The following is a 14,051-nucleotide window of genomic DNA, read 5'->3' as shown; positions in this document are numbered from 1 at the left end:
GGCATGCAGTGAGGGAGCAAAGGCCATCTGGGTTAGTTGGCTCCACAGAAATATACAATTCGGTATCATCTGCGTAGCTGTGGAAGTTTACATTATGCTGACTTATGACGTTTCCCAACGGAAGCATCTATAGGGAAAATGGACCAAGGCAGCTTCCCTGGGCCACACCAAAAGGCAAGTCATGTTTTTCAGACACGTGATCTCCTAGACTGATATAAAAATCTCTGCCAGTAATGTAGGTTTGAAACCAGTTTAGAGCATTATCAGAGAGACCCACCCACTTCGCAAGGCGGTGAATTAGGATGTTATGATTAATGGTTTCAAATGCCGCACTCAAATCCAGAAGGATAAGGATTGAGACTGAGTCAGTAGCCAGTCTGAGACTATTTTTACAAGAGCCGTTTCTGTGCTGTGATTTGATCTAAAACTTGATTGGAATTTTTCAAGGATACTGTTTTCGTTGAGGAAGGTATTTAACTGATTACAAACGACTTTTTCAAGTACTTTGCTCAGGAACGGTAGATTTGGTATAGGCCTGTAGTTGCTCAGATTGGTATGGTCAAGATTCAACTTTTTAAGTAAAGGTTTCACAACAGCGTTTTTAAAAGCAGTTGGAAATATACCTGTTTCTAATGAGGTATTTATTACCTTGAGAATAAAGGGAGCTAAGCTATCATATAAATTTTTGAGGAATCTAGTAGGGATTGGATCCAAAACACATGTTGAGGAGCCGGTTTGAGTTATAATTTTACCAAGCTCAGATTGAGTAATAGTGCTAAAGAACCTTAATTTTGGGGGGCTGTTTTTGGGTGTACTATCATATATAACATATAACTTGTGTTACCAATAAATCTAATAAACTTTCCGTTGCTCCTAATGATCCTCTGAACTGTGTGTGATGTGTACACACAGTCCTGGCTCTTGTGAAACAAAGTGGCTCAGATCAAGCCATGCACTATTCCAGTCAATCAACACATTACTTCAGAAGCTCAGAGAGTGGGGAATAATTTGATTGGCTGTCGGGCTCAAATCTTGCTTACAGCAGATTTAAGGGTTGTTTTCCTGTCCTGATGTACAACTTTTAGCTACTTTTAGCACTAAGGGTATAAACAATAATTCAGAATTGAGCTTGTCTTTTCCATTCCAGCTCTACCCAGACAGTGTTCATGCCATCCTCACCAGCCGAGCCGGAGCGTTTCCCATACAGATCCTGCACAGGCCCAGTGCAGAGGGTCCTTTCATCGCCTTGTCTCTGGGGGACATATACGATCAAATAGAGCACATCAGTAACCTGCCTGCTGCTGGCACGGAGCAGGATGCCTCGGCCATCTGTGCCCTCTCCTCGCTGCCCCGTAGAGACTGGCATGGCTTGAGGGAAAAGATCCTGAAGAGCGGGGGGCCCACCGCGGCATCCCTGAACATCATGGAGAGTGCCGTCCTGGCTGTCTCCCTGGAAGATGGACCAGCACCACCTGACGTGGAAAGCACCCTCAATGCTATCCGACTTGGGGACAGAGGTTGGAACTGCTTGAGGTATTATGACAAGGTTGGTAAACGATTCTCTTTTAAGAAAGCATGTAACAGAAATAGACAGAGAGAAACAGAGAGCGTGTCTCATTTCAGGGGCCAGATGCTTCAGAGCATTCGTGCTACCTAGCACTGGTCTTCTGTGACCGCATAGACCGGACCTGGCTGGACCAACGTTTTTTGAAAACAGACGGTCTAGCGCAAAAGAACGCTCTGTTGCATCATGAGCCCAAGTTAAGCCTACTCATCTTTCAAACTCATGTTCGTGAAAAGCATCCTTTCAGATCAACATGTTACATTTAATGTATGTATATATATATATATATATATACAATGCTACAATAATATGAACTAGGCTAACTGAGAGCAATCATCGATCCATTCGAATTATGAAAAAGATCTGCAATTATGCAAGTCCCTCCAAACTCAAAGGATTGACGCATGTTTACATTGATTCATTTAGCAGACGCTTATCCTAAGAATAACAATCAGGCTACAGTGCAGAGGAAACATTATCAAAGAATGAATTGCGACATCTGTCAATATTAGCCTATTTTATTATAAGAATAGTCAAAAATGTGATAGGAGGATACATGCCCATAGCCTTCGCCTGCCTCGTCCATGTCCAATTTTTTTAAAAATAATTTGTTCACCCACCAGCTAACAAGCAATCACAATGTCGCATTACTGGCTTGTAGCCCGATATGTTTTTCCAACTGCGTTGACAAATATCTTTGCGGTTCAGCTGATGAGCATCCATTTACAGGGATGCCAACTTTGGGTGTTTGGCTGGAGTGAGATTTTGTGAAGTCATAGTGCGCGTGCATTACATTTTTCACTAAACTTTTGCTATGTATAATCCCTGGTTTATGTAAAACAGGGTTTCCGTTGTCCGGTAATTACCGGACATTGGCCGGAAAAAAAATGAAATGTCTGACAAAATTAAATCTCTCCGGTGAAATTGTCCGATTGAAATTGGCTAATAATCCCGTCCCCCTAACACAATCTGAATTTGAGAATAAGCCTTAAAATGTAAGCCTAAGCAATCCGTCCTCTGGCTATGTTTTTAAATGTACAGGCTCTACCGTTTGAAAGCTATTAAACAACACGCATAGCCTATGCTGCATTTCAAATGGGAAACATTTCAAAAAGGAAGTGCACACTTAAAACGTCCATGTTAAACAACGAACAAATGAGTGAGGCAGTTCAAACATGGCCAGGCCCAGGCAGACTAGCCTTAAAAGTTTTTTCAGAGGCCAGACGCGATGGATGATGATAAATTGGTAACGCCTGAAGCCTCAGATGTCCGGTCAACTCCACCACCACCAGATAAAAAGCAGAAGTGTCGGGCATATCTGTCGGAATCATGACGTCGGAAGTGGAGTTGCGGGGTTGCGGCCTCTCCAAGACACTGTCATTCTCCGTGTACACTGGACATGCAACATGTGTTCTGTACCCAAAGCATGCAGTAGACCTATGCTTTCTGCAGGGTTAGGGCCTCCTCGACGAGGAGATTGCTGGTCCGCGGATAATTAAACGGTATCATTGAACCGCGGACCGAAAGAAAAAGAAACTAAACATTTGCCAGAATAGGAAACATTTCTTAATTTATTGTTATCAAATAAATTATAGCCTTAGTGGTGTGAGCGCTCATTCTTGTGTTTGCGCATCTGTGCAAGTTTAACAGTGGAACCACTGGAGATAACGTGGGTAGCAGCAACAAACAACGTACTGTAGCCTTTTTAAAACAATGAACGAAGCGGACTCTTGCTGTTAATGAAAACATAGATACTGTCTAGATCTTGTTAGGCATGTTTACGTAAGTTAGGCTAATGAACATGTTGCATTCTATTCAGCCTGATTATGTCATTCTTTAAGCTACATAGCCTGTCTCCAGTTTTCCTCAACTTGACTAACTAAGAAGCGATAATAGGATATTTGACTGGCATATCATCAAAATGTCCGGAAAACGAAACCTCTGCCAGTCACTTTAACCGGCACCATTTTTTTCTAGCGAAAACTCTGATGTAAAAAAAAAAACGTTTCTTCAAAATGTACAATTAATTTATTGATTGCACTTGAAAACAAGACCAGTGTTTTTACCCCGAGGCATGGAATTATGAGCCACTGGGCCCCTGGGCACAGACATGAAAAGGGCCCCCCTGCCCACCTGAAAAAGGTAGTAGCTCAGCAATTCTAGGGGGGTCCGGGGGCATGCCCCCCCAGTAGAAAAAAATGAAAAATAACCCCTTAAATGATGACTTCTGGCGAGTTTTGTGGAAAGAAATGGACAGACTGAGACTTACAAATATGAATGTGTCTATGAGTATACGTATGTATCAGGGATGGAAATAAAATATTTTTTTCCACCTACCATTCCAAAATCTACCAGCCACTCACTCGTCTCTTGCTGTGCTGTGTTGTTGTAGGCCTAGATCCCTCCCTTTCATTATACAAAGTGATGGCCACATGCATTTGCTACATAAAATAGATCGACATAGTAGGCTATTTCATTAATGCACGTCGTTTACAATGTTAGTGATCAGACTACACCACGCGGAAACTATGCTGTGATCTACAGCGGCATCATGTGTGTCAGGCTGCGGTTTATTTAAACATTAGTTCATTTGAACTGATGAAATTGTATTTGCTGCTTTGCTAATGGACAAATTAATAATTTATCAAAATTAATTTGTTATTATCCATCCATAGGCTAGATGTCAAAAACGTTTTAATAAACCTTTGGTGGATGTAATTCTCCCTTGAACTAATTACAGCCTTAATGCAAAATGCCATCAACTGGTGTAATATTACGTTTCTTTCAATGTGTTGTTTAACAATGTTCTAGTAGCCTAGACGTGGAAAATATAGTAATAGACTAGGCCTACTGACCAGTGATCATATCTGAGCATGTTAATATGACTTGTTGGTAAGTCATTTCAATGTGAAATGTTTGAACAGATTTATTTAGGAAGTGGCTCTAAATTTAGGTTTGATACGGAAATCGGCTACATAGCTTAACCATAGTTCACATTGAAACCTGATAATTTAATTTGAATGTTACCGTTTATTAAATGTTTACATGTGTAGGCTCTGCCATGTCTTGAATGAAACATCATAAACATATCGTATCTTGGGGGACAAGGTAGGCCGCGAAGCATACACCATACGCACTCCGTTTTGGGGAAAAAGAAGGGTGGGTTTGTCGGCCGAATTCGAAGGAGCCCACGAAATGGGACAGCACTAGTCGCGTTACTATGACGCAACCGGTCTACAAATCTGGCCTTAGAACCTTGTAGCCCCTGAAATGAGACACGCTGAGAGAGAGGACAAATCAGAGCAGAAATGACTTTGGTGTGGCTTAAAATAAAGCAATTATCTTGTTATATGGAGGATGCCTTGTTGATTTGCTCATTGATTAGAATCCTCAACTTTGGATTCTGTTTAGATGAGTAATCACAGCATATTCCTTCAATGATACTGTATGTGATATTGAATCAAATTGTAGCTTGTATCATAGGCACACAATGATAATCAGATGATTTTAGGGTAAAAAACTATTGTCTTCTTTACAGGTGGTTAACATGGTGGTGTTCAAAGACAGAACAGCAGGCTTGGTGTTTGAACACAGTGCTGTGGATGGAATGGTGGCAGCGCTTGTGTCTGAAAGTGTCCTTTATCTGTCAGAGTCACAGAATAGAAACTTCATCCATGCCCAGACAGAGAATAAATCTGTAGCTCTTGACACTAGCTTGACAAAACCCAAACCCTTAACATTTCAATTGGAAGGTATAGTCATGCCAAGTCCACCTGCTGAAATATCTACTCCAGAAACCCACCGTATTCTCACTTTTGAAATGTCGTCTTATCCCGATATTTTTACCATCCTGAGGAGCCAACGAGGGGTTTATGATGCTTTCGTCAACTTTTCCCTGCAGCTAGCCTTGAGACAAACACTTGGGGAATCAGCTGCAGAACACATCATTGTCACTCCCACACACATGCGCCATTTCAAACATGGTCGCTGTGATCCCACATACTCCCTTACGTCCAGATCTCGCCAGTTAATTAGCACACTTACTACTTGCATTGGTCCAGATGGGAATCCTCGGTACACCAAGGAACTCATAGGCTTGTTCCATTTAGCACTTTTGGAGCACAAAAATCTAATTAAAGCCACAAAAAGTGGACAAGGTGTGGGGCCTCATTTGGCAGTCTTGCGTCATTCCCTGTCCCCAAACAATCCCTTGAAAAAGTTTCTGGATCCTTTTGGATGTCCGTCTGTGTACCTCACAGGAATAGACCTGATGGAAGGCATAGAATGTGCAGTTGGAAATGTGTATGCTCGTGACCAGCTTGCAGTCACCTACCTTGGAAGAAAAGACCGGATTCGTATCGTCCTGAATGGAAAAGGTAGCTTTGCAAGTATATTGGACAAACTTCATACAAACCTGCAAGAAACACTGAAGCTAATTATGCTCCTGGCACTTAGATATGCCATTGCTGAGCAGATGGGGGCACTTGAGTGTTTTCTGCAGGGGAAAGATAAGTTCAGAATCAATGAAAACACTGAAGCTAAAATCCACAAAGGTCCTAATGTGTGCAGCAAACCACCACAATCCTCAGAGATGAAACCGGATTTCACATTGGTGATTCATGGTGGAGCTGGTGAAGATGTGTCATGGAACCAAAAGGCGGAGGTGGATGTCCTTGAGTTTGCCCTGGAAACTGCCCTAAGCCTTGGGGCACAAGTACTGAGAAATGGAGGGAGCAGCTTAGACGCAGTGCAGAGGAGTGTGGTAGCTCTGGAGGACTGCTTTCTCTTCAATGCAGGCAAAGGTGCCATCTACAACAAAGATGGCCAACATGAGCTAGAGGCTTCCATAGTGGATGGTAATGGCAGCAACTCAGGATCAGTGGCCTGCTTGCGTACTGTGAAAAATCCAGTGAAGGCAGCCAGACAAGTCATGGAGAAAAGTGTGCACTCTTTCCTGGTTGGGGATGGGGCTGAAGAGTTTCTACAGGGATTACCAGAAAAAGACAAGCCAGTGGAAGCTGAGTACTTTGACACCGATGTGCGACGTAGAGATTTTGATGCCAAGCTCAACAGTATCCAGTCCACCAAAAACAATCATCCACAAACTGTTGGTGCAGTTGCTCTGGATAGGTGGGGTAAACTGGCAGCTGCAACCTCAACTGGTGGGCTTGTGGGCAAATGGAAAGGCAGAGTGGGCGACACTGCTGTGATGGGTGCAGGAGTATACGCTGATGAGAAAGTGGCAGTGACATGTTCAGGTGATGGTGACGTTTTCCTCAGGCAAACCGTTGCTCAAAGAGTTGCTAGTCTGTACAGTCACAAAGGCTACACACTCCAACAGGCCTGTCAGGAGGTGATTTCTGAGAACCTGAAAGGTTGCCAGGCTGGAATCATTGCAGTGGATCACAAAGGCCAAGCTGTGATCGAGACAAATGCAGCTGTCATGTTTGTCGCATCAATGGTCAACAACACAATTCGTGCAGAAGTCTTCAAACCAGCAATCACCTTCTCCAACACAATCTGGGAGACTGATGAACTTGTTGCTTACTTACAACCTGACCCATGGACTCCTGGGGCCACTGTACTAACCCGCAAATCTTTCAGTGGTCCTTGTAGCATTTTCCAGCTTACTGTTCATGACTTCAAGATGATGCTACTCGGGGCCCGAAAAGTCTCAAATCTCCTTTGTGAACGACTTGGCGTTCACCGTTGTGCCCTTGTAGTGCATCCCCAGGAAGACCAGCCTGTCCAGATTAAAGTACTGCCTCTGCATGGCCTGGAACCTAGCTGGAGACCACACCTTGCTAGAGAAGAAGAGTTTAACCATAATAATCCAGGCTACTGCACCTCTAAGAATGGCCCACGTTGTGAAGATGCTTACCTTGATAGCATCCAAGCCAAGATACGAGCTAAGCTTCCAACACCTAATGCTCCATCCTGCTATGACTTCCTGGGAGATCAATTACATAACAATCTTTTCTCGCGAATTGTGCGTGGTGAAGAGAAACACTGGCGAGTGTGGGAGGACGACGGTCATGTAGCCTTTCTAACTCCCTTCCCCAACACACCTGGATTCACAATTGTGGTGCCACGCAAACCGCTCCCCAGTGACATCTTCCGCCTAGAAGAAGAAGACTACACAGCCCTCATCCTTGCCGTCCAAAAAGTTGCACAGCTCTTGCAGGAAGGTATGAGTGCCCAGAGAGTGGCTCTCATTTTTGAGGGCTTTGAAATTGATTATGCCCATTTAAAGTTGATTCCCTTACTGGCTTCATCCTGTCCAGAGGTCACTGCTGTGCCACCACAGTTTTCCCAAACCTACCCAGGGTTTGTCACCTCGGCCAATGGCCCACCCGCATCACCAGAAGAACTTAAAAAGGTCCACACTCAGATCACACAGAGCAAAGCCCCAAGGTCATGGGAGGATCCTCAAAGCCATGCCACATTAGCGATAACCAACCAATGGTACAGAAATCTCTTCCAGATCCAGAGCACCCTCTTTCACAGCACTGTAGAGTATTTTCATAACATCTGTCATTATGCGTATGCTTTAACTCCTGTCACCACTGACACGATCTCATCCCCAATGGGTCTTGGGTCCGACTCAGAGCCTGTGGTTGTCAACATGCTGGGACAAGATGTCTTCTTGGCTGACTCCATGCAGTTTGCCCTTGAATATTACCTGCGGTTCCAGGAAGGTCTACCCGGAGCCTACTATGTCTCACCCAGTTTCTGGGGAGAAGATCCTGATGCCACACATCTGAACCAGTTCTACCACATTGAATGTGAACTTCTGGGTGATATGGATGCCGCCATATCTGTGGCCGAGAGCTTTGTGGCTCATATAACGCAACAAATGCTGAAGAAACACTCTCAGATCCTCCTGAGCACAGCTGGTACTCTGTCCCATGCACAGGACCTGCTGAAAAAGCTTGAAGGGGGGAAACCCCTCCCAAGGGTCACCATGGAACAAGCCATCCCTATGATGCCGTCCCCAGACTGTCTGGAGTGGGTTCAAGAGGGCCAGCCTCAGTTTGGCAGAAAGCTCACTCGGAAAGGTGAGCGGGTCTTGATTGAGAAATGCGGTGGTGTCGTTTGGCTGACAGAAATGGATCACCTTGGACTGCCATTCTATCAGGCATATGTAGAAGGCTCAGACCGATCTAAAGCCAAGGCTGCCGATCTCCTGCTGGGACTGGGTGAGACTTTAGGCCTGGGAGAGCGCCACTCTAACCCAGAGACAGTGCAAGAGGCCTTGAGGCATCACGCTGTTCCCGAAGAATCATACAAATGGTACATTAACATGCGACAGGTCCTCCCCTTGCGCACCAGTGGGTGGGGCATGGGCACAGAGCGCTACTTGTGTTGGCTGCTTCAGCATAATGATGTCAGAGACATGCAGATCATACCCCGAATGAAAGCCAGGAAATACATGCCTTAAACGTTCTCATTCAGAAATCAGAAAGAGTTTGTGGACAACATGAGTGATATGATAGTTATTTCAAATGTCAATTACAATAATTACACAAATATTTTTGAATCAAAGAATCACATGTCAAGGCATTGTGGGGAAGTTTCAGCCTTTTGATATTTTATTGTTTGTCATAAAGGATGTTTAGGAGACAGTTTAAAAAACAAATTGGATCTGAAATATTATATGATTTCATTATTTAGAGCATGCCATGATCTTGAACAACATATCAACATATGAACAAAATATCATAAAAAGCTGTAATAGGATCTGAAAGATGCTATTTGAAAAACGAAAACGTAGAAAGTCATGATTTACTATTAAAAGATTTTTAGTCAGCCCCAGCCATGGCGCAACTGGCTGGGGCACTTGCACCGTACGCCGGCGACCCAGGATCGATTCCCGCCCCATGGTCCTTTCCGGATCCCACCTCGACTCTCTCTCCCACTCACTTCCTGTCATTCTCTACTATCCTGTCAATTAAAGGCAGAGACATCCTTCTCCATTTTCAGAAAACTCCTGAAGACCCAGCTCTTTAGAGAACATCTCCTCTCATAGCAACACTTACAACAAGTCTTACTGATCCTAGCACTCACCAGTCGTCTCAAACTGACAAGTAACTGTTAAAAACAGCACTCATTGATGCACTTATTCTTACTGTACTCTAATGTTTTTAAATTGTCCTAAAATTGTTGAGAACTGCTCTAAAACTTGAACTGTTTACTATGTTGTTAGTCGCTTTGGCTAAAAAGCGTCAGCCAAATGTAATGTAATGTAATAAAAAGGCCAAAAAATATACTTAAAAAAAAAAAAAAAAGATTTTTAGTCATGTAATTTCTTATTTCCTGCTTGCTCTAAAACAAATAAAAATGTGCGAATGCTGCAATAATAGATTACACGTGTGAAGCAACTTAGATTAGAATTAGAGTGTGTTTTCTTAAAACACGAATATGCTTTTATAACCTGTGTGATTCTGCTTAGAATTAGTGTGTGTTTTCTTAAAATGTGAATGTGTTTTTATAACCTGTGTGATTCTACTTAGACTTAGAGTGTGTTCTCTTAAAACATGAATATGTTTTTATAACCTGTGTGATTCTACTTAGACTTAGTGTGTGTTTTCTTAAAACATGAATTTGTTTGTATAACCTGTGTGATTTTGCTTAATACAAAACTTAAAGTGTGTTTGCTTAAATAGAAAATATTTTAAGTTAGATTTAACATGTAGTATACTAACTGAGATATGTTTAGAACATAATGTGAGAACATAATGTACTAGCAGCAAGAGACTGTAAGACAGTCAGAGATCAACAAAAAGTCAACTGGCAAGAAAAAAGAAAAAAGCAGAACCATTCCCTCAGAATAAGACCAAACTTGGGCATGTTCAGCCTGCTCAAAAGGGTATAAAAAGAGAACAGCCCCTTTGTTCTTCTTTTTCATTTTTCTTTTGATCAAGCTGTTGAGGCCTTAATGCATTTTGTATTTCTTTTATTTTTCTTGTACTTAATAAAGTCAAAACCCTAACCTTTGGTTAGAGGTTTGTTAAAAGACAGTTCAGAGTTCCTTTTTGTGTTTTTTGCTTCCCCTGTGTTGCTGAGAAAATCGAACACCTTGTAACAGAAACTTTGGTTTATAAAGGTGACCACACTTCAAGGGTTAGTTGTCCATTTGAGGGCTGACTTTCTAAGACACTGTCAATGGGCAAAAACGTATTGCACAAGGCACTGACACACATACATGTAGGAGTCGTAAACTCAGCTCAGCAAAAATAAGGAAACTCTCCGGGGCAGTCAAATAACACAACTAGACGCTGACATCAAACAGGGGCCTGCTTAGGCCTGATAGCACTTTATGCACACAAGGATATGGAAACCTGTTTAGGGATATAAATCTACTTGGACTGGACTCTTGTTGTTCTAACTTCTAACTTTCAAAGGATCACTCACTTCTCCTTTAAAGCCCAGACAGAAGTCTGTGACTAGGACCTGTCGACCTCCTTACAACCCTTAGAGAAAGACCAACTTCTGCAAATGAGTTTGAGAATCTCTTTATGAGTAAGGTCACAATTATATAAGAAAAATACCATGAATCCAAGAGTCAATAGGTGCAAATAGAGGAGAACTCTCATTTAGACCTTCTCTATCTCTAAACCCCAGTTCATGGAATTCAATCTACAGAGAGAGAGAGAGAATATCTCAGTCAAGTCAAGTCCTCTTGCAGATCTGGAACCCATTGAGCCCTCGCACTTATACTGACAAGGTGTTTCCTTTTTGTGTGCGATATTTCAGCAAGGCTTTCACGTATCAAAACCAAACACGGCTCAATTAGGAGGAGGCTCAATAAATTTGATGACCTTTGACCACTACGAGGCCGCTATAATCACAGGAAGTGGGCTCATATTTCAGCAATGCTTTCACGTATCGAAACCAAACTTAGTAAATGGACTTCATCCTGAGGACACAAAATAAATGTGGTAACTTTCAAACACTAGGGGGGCACTAAAGTAACAGAAGATCAGCTCATATCTCAGCCATTCTTTCATGTGTCGAAACCAATCATGGACTCGGTACCTTTGTCCACTAGGGGTGCTATAATATTGTAGCGCCGAGGCTATTTGCCCCCGTGTTGGACTTTCCCCTGTGTTCCCCTGTGTCTTCTGTTTTCCCGGTGTGTGTGCGTGTGTGTCTGTGTGCGAAAGTGTTTGTGTCTCCCTCTCATTTCTGTGTCATAGAATGTGTCAATGAGTTCTGATGTGTTTTGATTGGGGGGAGGTGTCCGGGAGGGAATATTTAGGGGTTCAGATAGGTTAGCGATTGACGATTGGTAAGGGGAGGGAATAGAATAGGGGGTTCTAAGACGTCTAGTAAGTTTAGTCAGAGTAGAAGTGGATTACGTGCAAGTGAGTTGCGTTGTGTTGCGTTGTTGGCCGATGAGTGTAAATGACTAGTGATTGAGACCGTGATTTTGTCACATGCAGACACGTGCGGTCCATAGTGTATTTATTTCAGGCAACATTATGAGAAAACAAGACCTGTATGTACTCGTTTATGTTTTAAGGAGAAACAGCTATGTGCAAACACCAGAATTATACGTGACTTTTGTCAGATAGAGTCGGTGTGAGAGGCAGCAGGGACCAGTACCACAGGGGTTTCCTGTGTAGAGGCCTGAGTTTGTTTCAGGCACTGAATGTTAATAATAGCAGTTTATGCAGTTTCTGAGAATGATGTAATCGCCGTTCCATAACAATGCTTATGAATGGTAACTATAACAACCATAGTAGGACGACGGTTGAGCCTGGAGGCAGGCTTCGCAACAATGGAATCAACTGTAAACAAGCTAACAGTCCATGCTTTCGCTGTGTGGTCAAAATTAATCCAAGACAACTGGTGTGAGACTGCAGCTTTATTCACGACGCCGGGAGCATGTTACCCACATGAACAGTGTGTTCGAAACGGGTAAAGTTGCTGCCTTTTAAGATATCTAACTGGGGAGCAAGGCAGCAAGTGCGGTTCGAAACCGAAAAAACAAATTCTGCTTTTTAAGATATCTTAGAATTCCCAAATAACGGTCATTTTTGAAGGCAGCATCGATGCACACTTCATGCTACCTCCTACCCATAATCCCTTGCGGCAACGTCTGAAACAGCTGTGAAAGGTAAACAAACATGGCGAATGACATCGGTAATGGCTGCTGAATCTGTTTAAAATGTCATTTGTGTGATCTTATTTTGCTTAGATTTGTAGATTACAGATTAGAAATAAACAATTTACTATCTGATTATGCCATTGTTGTAACCATTAATAGCGTCTGGTCTGATATATCTGCCGGCCGTAAAACTAATTTATACCGTTAGCCTGCTAGCTTACGTAAAGCTAATTTAGTTTAACGCCAGGCCTTTGCTAACGCCATACCGTGAGTGTTAACCAAAGATTCTAGAGTGCTACGCCATTTTTAAAAGATGCATTTAATCCAAAGTCATGTCTAGTGAGACAGCTCTCTATGTAGGGAGGGAGGCAGTAGGCAGCTGTCTCCCGTTTGGAACACACCCGAAATGTCAAAGTAACAAGCCCACACATCTGTGGGTGAAGCCAACTCTTATACCTTACCCCACACCCATGGAAAATCACAAGTTGTCACCCTCCATTAATCACTTAACCATCTGGTATTTTAACAGAGATAAGAAATCTTTACAACCCCACTTAACCATCTGGTGTTTTGACAAAGATAAGAAATGTTTATGACCCCCCATCCTGAGGGTTACCCACAATTCGCTGACACAAGGGTTAATTTAACTAAACATTCTAACATAGGAGTTTCCGAAAACACAAGGGTCAGAGTAAGGAGATGACAATTAGATTTCACTACATGTATGTAAGGTATACTAAACATTCAATGAGAGACATATAAAATTTATCCCACAGCTGTTATAGGGCCAACGAAAGTTGTAGCCTACAACAAGCTGAACTAGTGGGCTTCTTTTTAAGCGGAACCGCGTGTTTCCTTTGCGTGCTGTAAAGGCTTTACAGTGGCAACCGGGTGATAAGCGGGATCCGCTGCGCGTCGGGGAGTTCTTTGCCCCTCGCCCTCGTCCATTAATTCTATATAACAGGACACCTCGGCGGCCGTTATACCTTAACCTACTTAACGCACTGGCAGACAAATTTCCTTCTTTTTAGGATGAGGCATAAGTCAAACTCTTCTTAAATTAAGTCAAATGATTTTACCTAAAACTCTCTTGAAAGATCATTTTGGCTAAATTTAAGAACACTTATTTTAAAGGGGAACTTGGCAACTATTTCAACGTAATAAACCCGTTTAAAAATAATGCACTGGCACATAGATGTGCTTGTTTCAGGATGAGACGTCTTATAATAAATCAAACTCTTCTTAAATTAAAGGGGTGATAGAATGATTATATAGGGTATTTCACGCTGTTCCTTAAGGTTTCCGAATAGAGTATGTAACATTGGTTGGGCTGAAAATGGCCCGTGTGCTGTTCTATGCGCCCTAAGGCAAGCC

At 42.7% G+C, this 14,051-nt stretch overlaps 1 protein-coding gene across 3 annotated transcripts in view; it reads left to right on the top strand.

Annotated features, from left to right (window-relative positions):
• The window catches only part of LOC125298960, a 36,851-nt gene extending 27,392 nt beyond the window's left edge, over nt 1-9,459 (top strand). For all 3 annotated transcript variants that reach the window (XM_048249948.1, XM_048249949.1, XM_048249950.1), the window contains exons 3-4: nt 1,148-1,546; nt 5,103-9,459. In XM_048249948.1, the coding sequence (XP_048105905.1) occupies nt 1,148-1,546; nt 5,103-9,005 (4,302 nt within the window). In that variant the 3' untranslated portion in view covers nt 9,006-9,459. The remainder of the gene's footprint in view (nt 1-1,147; nt 1,547-5,102) is intronic.
• Nucleotides 9,460-14,051: the final 4,592 nt, after the last annotated feature.

This window comes from Alosa alosa, chromosome 8 (assembly GCF_017589495.1).
Source record: "Alosa alosa isolate M-15738 ecotype Scorff River chromosome 8, AALO_Geno_1.1, whole genome shotgun sequence".
In the NCBI taxonomy this organism is placed as follows: Eukaryota; Metazoa; Chordata; class Actinopteri; order Clupeiformes; family Clupeidae; genus Alosa; species Alosa alosa.
The sequence above is the reverse complement of the archived record's forward strand: the minus strand, read 5'-3'. Positions and strand labels throughout refer to the sequence as shown.